Below are 19,238 nucleotides of genomic sequence, written 5' to 3'. Positions count from 1 at the left end.
CATACACACCCTCCCCAGAGGAGCCAAGTGCCCCAGGCTGCTGTTGGCAGCAGCAGAACACTCACTCAGGAGAACACTTGCTCAGAAACTCAAACATTATCACCACGCCTGTGATTCAAGGATTTATTAAGTCATACATGCAAAAAACATACTGCTAATTGCATTAGCAAAAGATCAATGTAAAAACTTCACAAGTCTGCAACTTTGCTTTTTAAATTCTGCTTTAGTGGTCGGAAGGTTGGAGTCCAACATTGTATTCCTGCCAGTTTAGAATGTACAGAACATCAGCACTAATTCACAGAACCTCACAGACCCAAGTTACCATTACTCAACCTATGCTGCACATGTACATGTAGTGACATTGAGAACACTTGTCTGCATTAGTACTGTTACAGTGGCGGGGACACCTGGCAAATAGTGAGAGTCGAGAGGGGTCAGAGTTCAGAGAGGTTTAAAATAGAAAGAAAAACAATTACTAAAATGTGTAAAGCTACTTCACAGGATTTTTACACCTATAGACTAAAAGCTCCTCAGAAAGCATAACTTACTGGGTCAGAAGTAACAGGGAAATTAGAAGGCTATGTTTGAACACACTACTCTACCAAAAAGGAAAACAAAAAAAGGCAAATTTCTACTGTCAGAAAGGTTTCAAGGTACAAGTTATATTGCTTAGGAAAGAGAGCCTACAAGAAAAGCATTTACTACACAAAAGTTGTGGGAATGACTGGTTCAGAACTGTACCTAAATGAATGCCCTGCTTGAAATTCAAAGGAATTCACCGATGAACGCCAGCCTCTCCTCCACTACTGCACCTCGAGGAAAATGGTCCCTGATTTTAACCTGCAGGAAGAGTCACTTCAGCTTCAGCTACTCTGGCAGTGTAGTGTAAGTCAGCTGTACAGTGTAAAAATACTGTCTGGCACTATCAGTTGATGCAAGTTTCATTTCTCCATCACAATACAATGCTGTCAAAAGGACTAGATACACTTCAGTAAGAACAGGTATTTATTTTGTTTAAATCACAGCAGCAAGAACTAGATTGCAACCAAGCCCTCACCAAGGAGAAAGCATTTTACACTACGACTCACCGTCGAAGATTTAGGGTCATTACACACCACTATGCAATGACTGTGGGCCGAGAGAACATTTTGTCAGAGACGCTGGAGTGCAGTGTTCTGCTGATTACACTGTGAAAAACTAGAAAGGTTTTGCACTTCCTACCAGAAATTAGAGTTGTCTCCAAGAAAAATCTTTAAAAAACAGTTTAGTGCTTAGTGTTGGTAGCACAACAATGCAACTTAGTTCAGCAGATAGTTTGGCAACACTTAGCAAGAACAGGATTTTAAAAATAAGGCTTTACATAGGTTTGTCTTGTCAGGAGTTTGAGAAGAATGCAAGGTAACTTTAACCAAAGGAAACCATGGAGTTGTTGACTGGTTGGAGAATTGATGGAAGAGAACTAATTTAAAACAGAAAAACTTGGCATTGAGTGTGAATGCTCCATTGTTCTGAGCAAAGCACGGGCTTGGGACGGGGCTGGGGGAGGGGAAGGTTTACAGCAGCAGACATTTTCTCTTCCTCTTCTTTACCGGAGGGGGGCACAGAACTGCTCGGATAGCTTCATCAAACACTGTCTTGAGGCCTCGCTGCGTAAGCGCGGAGCACTCTAGGTATTTCACTGCACCTGTGGAAGGCAAGCAGGCAGTTACAGAGCAGTTCTCAGTTCCAGCAGCACTGCTTCTAGCCAACGCCACAACAGAAGCCAGGCATTTAGTGTGATTAAGGTGCAACACCTTCCCAGACTTAGATCAACGATAACCCCACTGCCATCATACCAATCTCTTTCGCCATGGCAAGGCCCTGTGGGTAGGTGATAGGAGTCAGTTTCTTCTCCTTCAGCTTCTCGATAGTATCCTTGTCATCCCGGAGGTCGAGTTTGGTACCCACTAAAATGATGGGAGTGTTGGGGCAATGGTGCCGCACCTCAGGATACCACTGCAAGAGAACAGCACAGGCTGTGTGGCGGCAGATTGCCACAGGGGCTCTCCAACATTAGGACTGAAAGTCCACGACACTTGCAAGAGTTAAAGAGTAAGGGGAGCTCACAAGACCCCCATTAAGGCAGTGTTAAAAGAACATAGAATGGCAAAACATTTCCCTGCAGCCAGATGGTGTTTCTGTAGAACTTAAAAGTTTCCTCTATTAAGGGCTGCATTTTCCCCACGTGCCAGAACAGCCCTGATCTGCACTTGCCCCACCCAAGTGCTATGAACCTCATTCTTACATACAGGTGAGTTTCCTTCTTTACACAGCACTAAAAGGAAAGCTCCTGTTTGCAACCCTAGAAATTGAAGGGTTTTCAGACAGTGAGGTATTGTTACCCTATCAAGGAACAATTCATACTTAAGAGTGTTCTATGAACACTGAACTTTGTGACCTAAGTTAGGCAATTGGATTTCTGCCTTTTCACACCACACTTCACATTGCTTGGAAAAAGAAAAACCCCTCTTAACACATTTCTGGAGACTGCTGTAACCCACCCTTAGAGTGCTACCAGCTTGCACTTACCTTAGCACGGACATTTTCAAAGGAAGCAGGACTGACAAGTGAAAAGCAGATTAAGAAGACATCCTACAAAACAAGTTGAAAGAAGTTAGCCCAACAGAGCAACCATTGCAGAATCTCATCTCTGAACAAGCCAGCGTCGCAGCACCTACATCACTCTGTTACCTGTATCACATTTGCAAAAGGTAAGGGGGATGACACAGCTGCACATAATCAGAGGTAGCTTTCCCAGTGGGAAATCCATCCCCAGGCAGCTACAAGCAGACACAAAGGGCAGGGGGAACCAACAACTAGATCATAGTCAGCTGGATATCATCAGCTATTGCAGTAGCCATCAGCTAAAACCACTGAAACTACCACCGCACTGCATGCTTTTATTTCATAAATGTCACTCCTTCTCCCTCACTGACAGAAAAAACCCAAGAAACCAAAATGAACCAATACTTCAGATCCCTGACAAACACAAGCAAAGATGAATCATTAGACCAGCTTCTAAACTGAGGCTGGATGCTCTCTGCAGATCTCTCTAAGTGATTGAAGCCTCGAAAGATACATAACTCATCAGCATAGGATGTTGCAACCTGTTAGCTGTTGGCATCAGATGTTAAAATACTAATATACTGTTAATATGCTACCCTAATTAGTCTTAAATGCAAAGTATACAGTCTTAAAAAAATCCAATTTTAACTTCTCCAATTACTGCCTCTATGCCCAAATCAGAAGGATCTTGCAGAACTGTCACTGCTATGACATGGCAGTATAAAATATTTCAGAATGTCTTCCTTCTTCCCACTGTAAATAATACACATCTCACTTTGCAGTGGAAGGCAAAAGAAAGGTTGTGACAGCAAGTAAAATCATTCCAGAGCACACTACAGACCTCAAAACCCGAGGAGCTTCACAGCTGACACACTGTAGTCTCTAAGTGTTCAGAGTAAGCACAAAATGTCTCTTGACCTGAACTGGTAAGACTGTAATCCTGCTGTGTGACTTGCAACTCAAAAAGCATCTTCTAACAAGCCCAGCTTTCCCCAACCTACCTCTGCATCGGCCCTCAGTGCGGTACCAACTGTGCTAGAGAATCAGGCATTTCAGATTGTTAGTTGATTGTGCTGCATTTCATGGCACTTTGTTAGGTCAGCAGCTGACACCTGCACTGCTAAGCACTTGCAGCCCAGTTGTTCATGCATCACCCCAACGAGTTTCCATAGCAGCGTCCCAGAAGAAGAAACACCACCAAATCATGTGATACTATGGCCACTACTTCTGTTCTCCAATTCTGCAGCTTTGTGGTGACTGAAGCTCTGCACATTATGCAGACTCTCTCCTTGGCTGGCTCCAGAGAGCAGAAAAATCCAGTGTAACCGTAAGGAATTCTGTGGAGATTTCAAGGGTCTTGCACAACACCAATCTTAACAATTAGGAAGAAAAGCTATTTATTTGCAAGAGAACTTTTAGCAACTCAGAGGAAGATTTGGTAACGGAGTCCTCACTTGGATAGTTCCAAGAAAGTTGTTTATAAAATAGGGGCCAATTTATCACTGTGGTAAGCAAGACAAGAGGGCAGAACCTGGAACTGAAGTGAAGGTTTTACATACGGCAATAGGTTGATCTGTCAGACTGGAAGATCTACTCTTACCATTGCTTCCTCCAACCTAATAACAGTGGGAGATAAAGTTACTCCTTAAATGGATTTAAGGGAAAGATGTTCTCTCAGTCAGATTTGTACTCACAACATGACTTTTCTTCTCAAGAGAGACACTGCCCTGTATTCAGCACAACCAACTGCCTGCACCCAGAACAGACCACCAGACTTGCCCCAGAACTGTACATGTTTGTCTGCACTGGAAGGAGACACCTGTGAGAGCAAACCTCTGGTGACAAGCACCTTCCTCACACAACTTTCATTTTGGACTGGTCACCTGAGGAAACAAAGTTGACTACCTGTTCTCTTCCAACTTCTTCCTTCCCCAAATACTTAAAAATAATGGTAGATTTCAAATACATTCAGAAGAAACTTCCCAATTTCTGTGTATTTTAAGGAAAAAATATAAATAAGGGGAAAAGTACAAATGAATGCCTCAGCTACAGCAAAGTCCTCACTGTGAAGAGCTGCTGAACTGCTGGGTAGCCACCCAGCTAATCAAGGTACACCTACTGGCCAAGGAATCTGTCACCTTGCCCAGAAGCTCAGGTGCATGCACTGGGAAATAGGCCACAAGAATATGCGAGGGGTGAGTTTTAAATAGCACAGGGAAGGAAGCAGAAGGCTGAATGCAGATCCTTAAGAAGTCAGGCTTTAGCAACTCCACTTCCTCTCTGCTTTTTGGTTAGTGTTGTGGGTACCCTTAAGTGATGATGGTTCTTACATATTGCACAAGGCTAAAATCTGAAGACCACTTCCTAAGAAGTTCAAGACCAACCACCCTGCTTCACTTTCTGCTGCATGCGAAATCTTTATATAACAGATACACAAGCTTGTGCAGAAGAGATTCTCTTCCCCAAAAGTATGTTTAGATGGATTTCTTTTGCAGTCTGAAAGCCAAAGTTATTTAGCAGGCAGAAGATATGCACATGCATTCTGTCCTCTGCCACAGAGGAGGGACGATACACTCCCTTACAACTCTGCTTTCTCATACTATTGACTGATCTTTCCACATACCTTTTTCTACCCTGAGATACTTCATGAAAATGGCTAAGAAAATCCTATGTTCTAAATATTCCTATAAATATTAGATAAAACCAGCTTTCCATTATCTCTTTTCCTAGAAAGGATAGATACTTCTGGCATTTCTTCTGCCATTGCCTACAGTCAGCACGTTCACCTCCGTCTTGGGTATGGTGTGGGCATCAGTGGGAAAACCTAATTGTCTAAGTTACTGAGTAGTGAATTAAAGACTCTGCTAGTTTGAGCCTAGCTAGAATGTTTTGGTGAGAAGAATTAGGTTACAGGCTCTGGAAAGGAAACAATGGTGATGTCTACTTCACTCATAAGCTTGCTGAGATGTCTAAGAACAAGAACATAAATACAGATAACAGAGTTGCTCTCTCTGGGGCTGAACCTCTCTCTCTAACCTAACCTGCCATCTGTGTGACTAATTCATCTGCTTCCTAACCCCCCTGGCCAACCCTCCAAGCTACCTTGAGCATAAGGCAAAGTCTTGAGTAAGGTAGAGGGGTGGAAGGAAGGTGGGAAGGGTTGGGAGCCCCCCTCCTGAGGACTCTGATTTCTGGGAGGGCAGTTGTGTTTCTGTATTACCCTTTAACTTGTGTTTTTCTGTATATAATTGTATATATTGTAACTTTCTTCCTGAATCTTGTGCTAAGCTGTAAATATAAAGCTTCATTCAATTTCCAGAGCCTCTGAGTCTAGTCTGGGTGATTTTCCAAAGTGTGTGTGGGGGGGGGCGGGTAACAGAATCCATTAAATAATATCTATATTATTCTGCTGTGAACGGCACCATTTGACAGTTAACAGCAACAGTCATCAATACCCAATAAACCTGCAAATGACCCTCTTCCTTTACTTACAGCACAGTTCCACCAGCTAAAAGGAATTGCTTTACAGAGACTAGAAAATGGGCCTCTACAGAGGTAACTGTCACTGAAGTTGCACAGGGAAAAGCACAGCAGATTACTTCAGCCTTTTCCTTACACAAAGAAAGATGCAGCCTGCAGACAGGACTTAACCAGTTGCAAGCATGGAAGACAGAAGCACATTTGTATCGATGTTATAGCACCAACTACAGCAAGTTATAAAATAGCCACAGCCTTAAGTACGTTAGAAAGCTCCAACGCAGCCTCTGTCAATACCAATAATATCTTCATTCAGCACTGCCTCCTTTACATTTAGAACATCTTCAGAGACTAAACAATATCAAGTGCTTAGCAGTGACAGTGTCAGGTTGCAGCCAAACAGCACGCCTGAAAACGAAAACAAGCCCTGCTTTTGGCAGGCAGCTAACCTTAAAATCAATAGACCAGCTGAGGGGACTATTCATTAAGGGGTTTTTGGTTTTGTTCTGGGGTGGGTTTTGTTTGGGTTTTTTATCTCGTTTTAAATCAAGCATTCTAGTTGATTCTGAGGCTGCAATTAACAAAAGGCAACAAGTATGGGTGCAGGCAAATACGCAAGCATGAATGTGATAGCATTTGTACAACAGTACACACATCAAAGACCATACAATTACAGCTACAGCGTGTAGGATGAAGGAAGGTGGCTTGCAATGAGTCACTGTTGCTAAGAAACACAACTCCAGATGACATGAAGCTTCTGCTCAAAAAGTAAACCCTTTCATGTTTGACAAAGCTTGTACAGGTCTGGTTTGGTTTTATGCTTTAGTTCTTACTGTTTGTGGATAGGAGAGTGGACGTAGTCTGTCATAGTCCTCTTGACCAGCTGTATCCCACAGACCCAGGTTGACTGGTTTTCCATCAACCATTACATTAGCAGAGTAGTTGTCAAAACTGAAATAAAAATAAAGGAAGAGTTAGCTACATAAGCTTGCACTAAAACAGGGAGCCCAAAGACTGCTAGAGCCCTCACTGGGAACACTATGAAACATTTTTATTGCATCCTTTGTTCCTCAGAAACAGTAACATTGTTCTTTAAATATTGAACCTTGCCTTGGGTAATGGAAGGAAGAACAGGCACAACAGACTTGGTCCAGTCTGAGCAGAAGTAATCTTTCTCACTGCTCCTCCAAAGGAAGCATTAATCTCGGTAAGCACAGGAAAGCAGGTGATGTGCTTAGCAAGCACTTTCCAGTCTTACTGGGACACTCAGCAAGTTAATCTGCCTCATTTTGTAAGATTTAGAATAGAAGATACGTAAGCAACAACCCAGAAACCCTTCATGGTAGCAGTAGGCAACCCCCCCCAAACTTATTAACCCTGCTAATGAAAAAAAAACCTCCAATGAAATACCAGAAGTTAATAACCATGTGCCAGTAGAGACTCATTTTTTATCTTATCGTTACTGTAGGCACAAAGGTTTTAATGACTTAAGAGTCACTCAGTTCACTGGAAACACAAGCATACCGCAATGCAAAAATCTGAATTTTAGCCCAGAAAAAGAAATAGGAACAATTAAGATAAGAGGGCTTCTGAAAGGTTACTGAAGCCATCTGTAAACGTCATTAGAATGTATTTGATCTGAAAAGCTCACTAATGCCTACAGAGAAGACAGATAAAAAGATAGATAACTGAAAACGGCAAAAAGCTGCTTAAGACACCTCCCTCCAACAGGCCCTCAAAAAGGGAACTACAGTAACACTGATACTGACAAATTCTTAACATGCAAGCAAACGGGAAGCACCAAAATAAATGAGTCCCCACAGTCTTGCCTGAGGAGGCAGAGAGCTGTGGCTGGCTCAGAGGATAAGCAGCAGGGCAAAATGTGGAAGAAGAAGTGAAAAGAAGTCTCTAGTTGCGTAAACTATTTCTGATTTAGATGAGACGTGTTACAAGCTGTTCAGCCTTGAGACTGCTTATTAGGGGTGACATTACAGACAGAAATAATACATTAATTTAGAAGAGAGTAGCACTGATAACATGTCAGTAAATATTAGTCCCTAATAACTAGGCCTACAGGGCAGACAGAAGCTAAGGTGCCAGCGCATGAACAAGCACAGGTATGACTGTGCTCAGCAGTAAAAGCCCAAAATGCTTCTCCTTGCACATACCTAGACACTGAGAGGTGCTGGAAGCCAATTCAAACAATTCCAGTAAGGAATCTGGAATGGCAGTAAGTACAGAGAGGTTGACAGAACTGAGTTTTGAGCATTTTCGAGGTACTTACACAGTGGGTATATATTCTCCAGGAAATGCGTTGGTTGTGTAACTGATGAGTAGGCATGTTTTACCTACAGCACTGCAAAAGAGAGTTCACATGTAAAACACATTCATCTTCAACACTGGGAAATAACACTTGTTTTAGGAAAGAAGAGCTATTACATCCAGCCATCCAAGGAACAGACAAGTGTCAGCAGCCACTGTTGTGCAGGAAAACAGCTGTCAGACTATAGCTTTAAGACTATTGCCAATTAAAACACATTTAATACGACCATCCACCACATGAAGTGGTAAATTAACAAATTGTGTTAATCTTTAGACAAAAAAAAAAAAGAAAAATCCACAAATATTAAGACTACTACCATCTGCTAGGCTCACAACTGGATACTTACCAAGGCAGCCTTACCCAACTCCCTGAAATTAAAAGAACCCTGAAAAGTATTTCCAGATACCCTTTACCCAACTCCAAAACTCTGCTCTTTTCTACTAAACGGTCAATTTTCACATAAGCCTCTGAAGTGTACTCTCACCACATTGTTACTTTGGAGTATTTGAGGAACAAGTATAAAATTATAATGCTCACAACATCTGTCTCTATCACAAAATTACTCTCCACATGCAGTTGTCAACTATTCAAACATTTTGTAAACTGATTTATAGACAGATTACATTCCAATATTGGAACCACTTCCCACCCATCTCATGCTGAACAGCTTCAGCTGGGACCAGGGCAAGGCTCTATTGCAGGTTTCCTTCAAAACTCTGGCAGCCAGCTCCTTCCCTGTCAACCATCCTCACACCTTATCTAGAGTCAAACACTAAATCAACATCACCACTGAATTTTTGTTACCGTTTCAATTAAAGGGTTGAAAAATCAGAAATTGGAGCATATCTCTGTGCTACTTTGAAGTGGGGGGCAGGGTACATCCAAACCATCACAATCTCTTTCAAAGAATTAAGACTCTGCAAAGAGTGTTTTTCTGGCACTGCAGACTGGTTCCCATGCTGGCTTCTCACTTTAAGTGCATAATCCTTTAAGAGTATGAGACATCCCAGAGGGGAGTGTGTAACTAGTTGACCAAAAGCAATAATGCCCAAACAGACTTACAATTCTCCCCCATCATTCTTCTCAAATGGACAAACTCCCATGCAAGGAAAACTACACTGCCTTGCAGATGTTTCATCACTACAACGGTCTGCACAAAGCAAGTCAGAAGTAACTTTGAAACCTTACTGCACTGAAACCTAGACTCTTGCCCCGAGTTTGACTTGTGAGCTTTCTAAGTAAAGCTTTTATCAGCTGAGGAAATCACTGAAGTTTTAGTCTGGAACTACAGTTAATATTAAAAAAAGAAAACCAAAACCACAAACAAACCCAACCCAAGAACCAAATGCTGTTGCTAAAAATATCCTATTATCCCTTAGCTTCTGCAGATGAAAAGAAAATAACTCAGAGAAACAAGCTTTAGTGAAGGGCTTACTTAGCTCTCCAGCTGCAAACATTTTGAGGCATTCACATACGAATTTTGCTCTCTATCTTCCACTTAAATCACCACACCACTTCTCTTGGTTTGGCAGCATGTGTACTGCCCCTTAGCTTAGCAAAGGCCATCTTCAAAACATTGTTTAAAAATTATTTAGTGCTCAACATTAACCAGCCTTACATCCTGACTCACAATTAAGGTAAGCTAAGTAAACCTTGAGCTTTTTCAGAATCCTAAATTACCATTTCATGTTGCAGCTCAATCTGTACCAAGTCTCTCAATTAAACTTTAGGCAGTGCATTAGCCCAAGTTATTTGATAGCAGCATGATATTACCTCAAACACTTGAGATGTGAAAGAGTACAAAGTGTAGAAAATGACTTAGGATTTTGTCCCCCACACCCATTTTTTAATTGTAATTTTGTGTTTGACACCTAGCATAACATTCCAGCTGCCCTAACTCTCTCTCAGCATACCATGCAGTTTTCCACACTGCTTTTCACACCTGCTTCTATGGAAACAAGATGCCAGCTCAATCTAAGGTTATTTGCACAATCTGAGTTTGTTTATTTTTTACCAAGCTATAACAACAAAAGAGAGGTCACTTAATTCTCTTCTGTAGGAGTGTAAGATCTCAACATTTTCCAGTAGTAACAGGCTTGAGATATGCTGCAAAGCAGGAGAGGGGTTCACCCTTCAAAAACTTCTGTGGGAAAGAATCAGGGAGCAGTACTACAACGCAGGTAGCTAATGTAAGAGCTGCCAGAAGAGCAGATCCCATCTTATCTCCTGCACTAGCACGCACTGCCTCTGGAACAAGCCAGAACAAGGAGTTAAGGGAAGCTATTAACCCTGCCTCCCCCACTAGGACAACTTCAGCTCCCTGAGCTATCAGTAAGATCAGCTTGAATATACTGCTGAATTGCACTCACAGCACTACAAAGCAGGCTACACCGGTCCAGTTTCAAGAAGACAAATGTGAAAACCTTCAGAATACTAAGAGAAGCAAAAGCCATTTTCTTTGGAAAACTTCCTGAAGCACAGAGGCTACGTGTTCTCATGCTTCTAGAACCTGTTTGGTCTGATGCCTCATTTTCCAGTAAGTTCATTACACAGAGCTTAATCTTCTAACAAATTAATGTTAAACTCAACATTTTCAGCAGCAGACAAAGAATTTTTTTCTGCACTCAGGCTTCTTTGCTTGCCTTGCACTTAAACTGGTCAGTCTGCTCTGGCTAATCAAAACAGCATAGGAAGGAGGTGGTGAGAGATTTCATTCCAAGCCTAGAAATGCCTGTGGAGTGTTTCTCCAGCACCAATCAGCCAGCGTCACTTAAACAAGAAAAAACACGTCCAACAACCCTGTTTCAGACTTGCTCCATCTAGGTTTCCTGCTTTCCTTGCCTTTTGGCTCACTGCCCTATGAATCAGATCGTTATGGTCACCAGTCTTAAAAATAAACACTAAAGCCTCCCCTTACAAATAAGATACAAGCTTTATCAACTTACACTACCAACTTTTTTAGACTTCAAACTTCTGTATTAAAGCAGCTCTCCTAAAGAGAATTCTGTTTGGCAAAACAAAAATCCTTGCACATAAAGGCTGAGACCAAGAAACTAACGCTGAACCAAGATTAGTCATAGCAAGATTTCTAGCAACTGCTTAATCATAGTCCTGTCCACCCACTATTACATAAATGAAACTAGTAACATTTGACTGTCATTAAAAACATGGCCTACAGAAATCTGGTCTTTTAACCACTAAACAGCAAGTGAAAGACTTAGAAAAGACAGCACTGGGTCCCCTATTGCTTCCAGGTACCATCCAGGAATTGAAGTATTTATGTAATGACATGGGCATTCATTCCTCAAAATGAAACAGGCCAGCTCTTGCCTTTTTGAAGCTTCCCCATTGTGTTAGAGCCGCTTGGAGTGCTGTTACATGACATTGACTGAAAATGCTGCTGGAGGACCTGCACCATCTCTTCCACTCTAAAGTCACCAGAGTTGTGTAGATGGCTGAGAGTTTCCTGGTTTGCTGCAACCAAAGACTACTGCTAAGAATTCAGTTCCCATTTACAGCCACAGCAATAGAGGCCAGCTGAAGGACTTAACTGGGTTAAGTCCAGAAACACTGGTATCTGCAAACAGGTGGCAGCCTTCAGGAAAAGCTTTGACTATCTCCTTTCTTTCTCTGATCCACATAACTACTTCCCTAGCAGACATGATCCACAACAGCCCAGGTTTTCACTCAAACATTAAAAAGTACCTGCAATTTCTCTGGTATCATCCACAGATCAAAAGTTCAGTACTTTTGCTATGGCTCTGACAGATCAGCTGCTTTTACTCACTGTAACACACCCTCCCCCCGGTACACTGCATGGTACCTACAATACTAGTACATTTTTTAACGTTAAGAGTTCAGTGACACAACTAACCACAGGACAGATTGCATTGGAGGGATCCAGGGTGTTCAGTATCCTACACCAACACTGCCCTACACAGTAAGATGCACTTACCCTACAAATCCTCTCTCGATAAGCAATCAAATGAAATACCGCATGGCTTTAGCAGATAAGACCTCCAATTAAGCAGAATTCCCAACAGAGACTCTTAATTCACTGCTCTTGTTCTTACAGTATTTCTACAACTTAAAAAATGCCTACAAAGGAGCATGAAGTGTGACCAATTCTACTGCATGTAAGAAATCATTTCTCCAATATGCAGAACTTCCTCTAACGTGTTACACACCACCACTGGAGACTTCATACCACTTAACAGCTGCTTTTTTAGAGTGAAAACAAAAGCTGATAAAAATAACTCAGACCACTGCTTTTTCTCAAGTGTCAATCAACAGCAATTCCTGCAGTTACTCAAGGGTAGTGCTCTTCATCTGTCCTCCACATTCCTGCTGCTCTGTATCATCGAGAAGGCAGAGCAACAGTTGCCATTCTTTTCTCCCAGCAATCCTCACAGCCAGTTAAAAAACGGACAGAATAGGACAGCACAGCAAGTATGCATGCCGTGTTTTCCTAGTCAAAACTGTTATCCAAACAGATACTAGCCAAAGCACTAAGAACATGAGTTACATATGACCAACAGCCTGCTCATTTCCAATTTAAAAATTAATCACTCTAGAGGTACTTCTACACCTTTGCTACTTTTGTTCCTAGCAGATCTTTGTGGAGGGTACATAAGACGGTACCTAACGTTTTATAGCACACAAGCAAATCTCTGGGTTGCATTGTTTCATAGAAACACAAAAGCTTTTAGCCTTATCTAAGCCAAACATCACACATTTCCTACAATACCTCTAAAGCCTGTTGCTGCTTCAAAAGTTCAGCACAGAGAAACACATTTAGTTAAATGTTTGGGTTTTTATACACTGGATGGAGAATGATATAAAACCACCAGAAATGAGTAACACTACCTGAATGCAACCTTAAGAGACTTGTTTCTAATTTGTTTTCTTGCTGGGAAACAAGTTCAACTCCTGCAGTTTGTTCATACATTAAGCACAACATTCAACTAGACTTAACACCACTTTGACTTCCAAGACATGCACAATAAACATGTTAAGAAGCAGGACAGTTTAGAGAGCAAGTGACAAAAAACTGTTTTGTTATCACAGTATCATCAGGGTTGGAAGAGACCTCACAGATCATCAAGTCCAACCCTAATCAAATGAACATGTTGAATCAATTGAACATGTTGAACATGATAGTTTGTGCTGGTTTGTTCTCAAATCTAATGGAGGAAGCAGACTGATTTTTCCCCCCACTCAAACATGATGCATCACATTAACTTACACCATTGCCACAGGTAACAGTTTAGGTGAATTTAAGAAATTATAGAATAGAAAAAGGAAAATGCTGCATTTAAAAATCAATATAACCAGAAGAACAGTCCACAGTTGTCCTACCAAAGAACCACATTACTATGAAAAGCCTTAGTTTGTCAGAATACCACTTTCATGTTCGTATTGCTCAAAATCTTGCTCAGCAAGTCAAAATATACTTGTTGCACAGAGTAACTTTATATTTCAACCATACTTAGCTGCATTTTTACAGATCAAAGATCTTTTAAAAAGCAGCTTGAAGATCAAGCCACCAGAGGAAACTACAGACAGTTGTCTGACTACTTGGCTATACTTCCCTCCTGTCATCTACACAAGCTTGCTGTGAAACCAATTCTCATCAGCCTCTACTAGGATTTTTGTTCCTCCTAAAGAAAACACGACCTTTCAAACTGCATAAGATAAGCCTTGTTTTGCAGCTAGCCTGTGATGCTCCCCTGAGCTCTAACATCTAGCCAAAGAAAGAATGCCTCAAAACTCCTGGAAATAGCATCATTGAGAATATCCTAAAGCAGCAAATACAAACTTTCACCATCACAATTTCAGCATTTCTCACACTGAAATCCAACAGCTAATCTTAAAGAGTTAACCCGACGCTGAAAAGCATCCTCAAGTTGTTTCACCTATGACTAATACCATATTAGAATGTTGGAGGCGTAGCACTTCTTTACCAACAAGTGTATCATTAATGATTTTTAGAGTGCTTTATCAGTCTCCTTCAGATAAGTACCTTTATAAAGCCAGATGTACACACGCAGAACAAAAGTTCCTGTTCACAAGCGTTTATGATCTGCTTAAGAGTCTTGAGGCTTTCACTTAGCTTTACAGCAAGAATCGAATGTCAAAAATCGAGCTATAAGCACGAATAAGTTTGTTACTGCCACAAGAGACATTTCGAATCAACATTAAATTCTTCATATCGCTAAGAGCACTGTAACTTCTTTTTTTTTTAACATATTTTGATACTTCGGTGTGTCTAGTGACAGACGAAACACCAAAAAGAAGAGGCTGCTCCCCGGGTGAGCGGACGGGCACGGCCCACCTCTGCCACAACAAACCCGAAGCGCACGCCCTCCTGTACCGAGGCAGGCAAAAGCTACTTCTGTCGGCACCACTATGAATTATTCAGCCTCCACTACAGCACTTATCCCAGCAGCACCTTCCCCAAGAGCGATCCAGGGCTCGGAAAGGAAGCCAGCGCCGCAGACACCCACCGTTTGCTAATACCCCTGCAGAAATCTCGCTCTCCCGCTCTCGACGCAGCCACCATTTGCTCGCAGCAGTCACAGCCTTGCCCCACGCTTCCCTCCCCTCCCCCGCCACCAGCAGGAAGCCGCGGCCATCACCCACCCCCTACCCACCCACTGTCTCGGTACGGCCACCCTCGCAACGGCCACCCCCGGCCACGGCCAGCCCCCGCACAGCCCAGAGGCGGCAGGGCCGCGCCCGGGCCCCGCGCCCGGAGCGCCCAGAACTTGCGGCGGGGCCCCAGCGGCCCACGCCGCTCCCCGCCCAACGGGCGGACACCCTCCTCCTTCTCCCCTACCCGAGGCCGGCCGCGCTCTCCAAGGCCAGGGCCCGACGGAGGGGTCCCATCAGACTTACCCGTCGCCCACCACCACACACTTGATGGCCTGCATTGGGGCTGCGCCTCGGCGGCGGGTCCTGCTGCTGAGCGGGGCGTGGAAGGCCGCGCAAGAAGGGTGCCGGCGGCGGTCTCCGCACCAGGTCGCAGCCGCCTCCGCCCTGTGTCTGGAAGCCGGGACGAGGCTGCGGCCACCACCCAAGGCGGGGAGAGGGAGGACTGCGGGGAAACAGGAAGCGAGAGCTCCACTCACATCCGGCCGGGCTGCGCTCGGCCCCCGCGGCCCCGCCTTCGAGCCCGCCCGGCGACACTCCGCCCTCACGGGGAGCCGAGTCGGCGCCGCCGCTTCGGGCCTCTTCGCCCGGGCGGCGCCCGGAACCTAGCGGGCTTCGGACCGCTTCGGCAGAGTTCGGCTTTCTCCGTCACGCCAGAGGGCTTCGGGTGCGATCGGCAGCTCTCGGCAGCGCCGCGCGGGAGCCGCCGCCATGCTTGTGCTACTAACCCAGTCAGGGAGCGGGCGGGTCCTTAGCGTTCCGCTACTCCCTCTGCCTCACAACCAGGGCTTGGCCTTTCCCCTTTGATCATTCAGAGCCGTACTGAAATGTGATTTCATGTACCAGCACTGCTGAAACAAGCAGGCGCCCTGGTGCTGCGAGAAAGCTGGCAGCTATCCGCAGACCGGGGAGGCTGCGCCGCCGGCTTCAGCTATCGCATCATGGACACGAGTAGGTGCATCGTTCCACACCAGCTCTGTCCACATCGCTGCTCGTGTCTCTACCTGGCAGCCACACCATGACAAACCCCTCTCCAAGAAAAAGCTGCCTTCTGACACCACTTTCGATCCTATCTTTTGTTGCTGACAGTCCGACGCGATCTAGCACCTGTTCGCGGCCAGGACCTCACACACCAATCTCATTGTTCACATCTCATGAAGCATGGTAATGTGACCTCATGTTTACCCTACCGACGTACTGTATGGGTGTGACTCCAGTTCCCGGACAGCTTCAGCCAACTTGGAACGTTCCTGATGCAGATACAGGTGTGGCTTGTTTTCCCCGACAGTCTCATGCCAGCACAGTGCAGAGCCAGAACATGTCCCTTCATCAATGGTTCCTCACACCACCCTCGATCCTCCTGATGTGCTATGGCATTCATCAGCTCCACTGGCAAGTTGGAGGCCAGGCCAGTGCACATTTAGTTGTCATGAAGATGGCACAGCCCAGGAACTGTCAGGCTACACAGCACCTTGGGCATCTTTTTTCCCCAGTTATTTTCAGGGGGAAAAGAAAAAGTCAAGCAGAGCATGTCCAGTCATCCCCGCAGTCTTTTCGGTCTCTCCTAAGTTCTCGCTGTAATTCTGCTTGGCAGAGGAGCTTCTGGTTGCACTGTGAGGCTTGACAGGGCTCTGGGCACCCTGATCTAGTTGAGGATGCCCCTGCTTACTGCACAGGGGGTTGGATTAGATGAGCTTCAGTGGTCCAGTCCAACCCAGATCATGCTATGATTCTATGATGCACACAACTGCTATGCCTTATGCGTTGCCATCCATTCCTTGAAGAATGTATGGGGAAAGGGCTCATGCACATGTTGCTTCTGTGAAGTGATGATGAACTCACTGAAACTGATACCAGTGGGTGGTTTTCTAGTGATTTGATCTATTAATTTCAGAATATAGAATCATAGAATCATAGAATCAACCAGGTTGGAAGAGACCTCCAAGATCATCCAGTCCAACCTATCACCCAGCCCTATCCAGTCAACTAGACCATGGCACTAAGTGCCTCATCCAGGCTTTGCTTGAAGACCCCCAGGGACGGTGCCTCCACCCCCTCCCTGGGCAGCCCATTCCAACGGGAAATCACTCTCTCTGTGAAGAACTTCCTCCTAATATCCAGCCTATACCTACCCCGGCACAACCTGAGACTGTGTCCCCTTGTTCTATTGCTGGTTGCCTGGGAGAAGAGACCAACCCCACCTGGCTACAGCCTCCCTTCAGGTAGTTGTAGACAGCAATGAGGTCCCCCTGAGCCTCCTCTATTTCTATATTATTTTTATGCCACTTCAGTGGACAGAGCATTCCATGTTTACTGTCTCCCATTTCGCTTTTACTGACCAAAAATACTTCTCAGATATTTCACATCAGTGAGGAAAACATCATAAGTATCGCTGTGAAATGGAAGGCTATTTTTGCAACACTTGTATGTCCATGTTCCCTCATACAGATGGAAGCTGAAATGCCTTGATATTTAAGCTGAATATCCTTAAAGCCAAGACTCCACTGCAGCCAGTGACCTGGCAACTGTTCCCTACCCAGCAGCCAGGAGCTGCGGAAGAGAGGCGTGGGCAGTATTGCAGTGCGCCTGCTGTTCTTGGCTGCTACAGCAGATTTTGGGGCACAGCAGATTTTTTGGGCACAGAAATAGAGCAGACATGAAGACTGTCTAATTTATATCATGGTTCTGGGGAGACCCAAAACAGAGGAAGATTCAAATCTGCTTCTGATTTTTCCACTGCCTACCTATTGCTCCACTGGTTCTTACTGTCGAGTGTAAAATGGATGATTAGAGTTTTTCCACATGGAAAAAAAAAAGGTGCAACAAAATTTACAGAGTAATTATAAAACAGCATAGAAAGACAAGGATGAAGGCATTAGAAGGAATTGCTTTTATGATCCTGCTGTAAGACAAGCAATATCTTTTAAAATATCATCTTTTCAGTGCTCCTCCATTCTATTCTTTTGGGATCAATTGTTTTGCATCATCAAAATAACACTGAGTTTGTTCAAACACAGGGTATGCTTCGTGTATGTTTTGAATTGACAATTTCATGTCCAGCTGGGGATATAATTGCCAACACTAGAAAATACCACACAGTTCAGACAGGCGATGACAGTAATGGATTTATGCAGGTTTTTTCCCCCACACATTTGTAAATCCTGATTTCCTGAAATAGGATCAAAAAGGACCCTTTTGGATTTTTTTGTATTTGAAGCTGTAGTAGTTACTACTTCTCTTTGGGTTTTTGCCCTGGAAGATAAATTGCAAATTGCCTGTACGTTCCTTATAATACATGATGTGTTTATTAGTCTATGATTGAACTTTGCAATCTTTTAGCTACGCTTGAGCATGTCCAGAGAAGGGCGACGAGGCTGGAGAGAGGCCTTGAGCACAGCCCTACGAGGAGAGGCTGAGGGAGCTGGGATTGGTTAGCCTGGAGAAGAGGAGGCTCAGGGGAGACCTTATTGCTGTCTGCAACTACCTGAGGGGAGGTTGTGGCCAGGGGGAGGTTGCTCTCTTCTCTCAGGTGGCCAGCACCAGAACGAGAGGACACAGCCTCAGGATACGCCAGGGGAGATTTAGGCTGGAGGTGAGGAGAAAGTTCTTCACTGAGAGAGTCGTTGGACACTGGAATGGGCTGCCCGGGGAGGTGGTGGAGTCGCCATCCCTGGAGCTGTTCAAGGCAGGATTGGACGTGGCACTTGGTGCCATGGTCTAGCCTTGAGCTCTGTGGTAAAGGGTTGGACTTGATGATCTATGAGGTCTCTTCCAACCTTGGTGACACTGTGATACTGTGATTTTACTTTATTCTTGCATCTTTCTTTGTTTAATTAGTATGTAGCATATTTGCTTTTAAAGAGGAGCATATAATGTGGTGCTACAAATGGTTACCACTCTTTGTCAGTATGTTTTTTTCCCTGAGAGAAGAGACCAATAAAGAGAACATACCGTAATGTTAGTTTGGCAAAATAAAAGGAACTTAAGGGAACAATATGAAAGACAGGGCAACTGAATGAGCAGTTAATAACAAAGAGCATAACAGAAAAACTATTAGTTTGACAGACACAACTGCAGTGCTGAGTTGTACATAAAATAGTTACAAATGAGTTACACAGAATGTGTAGAAAAAAAACACTGAATGTCACTAACAGTAACCGATTATAACTCTTCCCATAGTTCT

General features: G+C 44.0%; 1 protein-coding gene across 1 annotated transcript; it reads right to left on the bottom strand.

The window, feature by feature from the left end:
• Window positions 1-109: 109 nt before the first annotated feature.
• On the bottom strand, window positions 110-15,619 carry RAC1 (Rac family small GTPase 1). The gene is made up of 6 exons (XM_064153774.1): window positions 15,302-15,619; window positions 8,366-8,437; window positions 6,915-7,032; window positions 2,569-2,631; window positions 1,836-1,995; window positions 110-1,684 (listed from the first exon to the last, which is right to left on the bottom strand). Exons 1-6 carry the CDS (start codon window positions 15,334-15,336, stop codon window positions 1,554-1,556), a joined length of 579 nt encoding a protein of 192 aa, XP_064009844.1. The 5' UTR covers window positions 15,337-15,619; the 3' UTR covers window positions 110-1,553.
• Window positions 15,620-19,238: the final 3,619 nt, after the last annotated feature.

The sequence above is a fragment of the Pogoniulus pusillus genome, chromosome 13 (genome assembly GCF_015220805.1).
Source record: "Pogoniulus pusillus isolate bPogPus1 chromosome 13, bPogPus1.pri, whole genome shotgun sequence".
Taxonomy (NCBI): domain Eukaryota; kingdom Metazoa; phylum Chordata; class Aves; order Piciformes; family Lybiidae; genus Pogoniulus; species Pogoniulus pusillus.
This window is presented reverse-complemented; position numbering and strand designations above follow the sequence as displayed.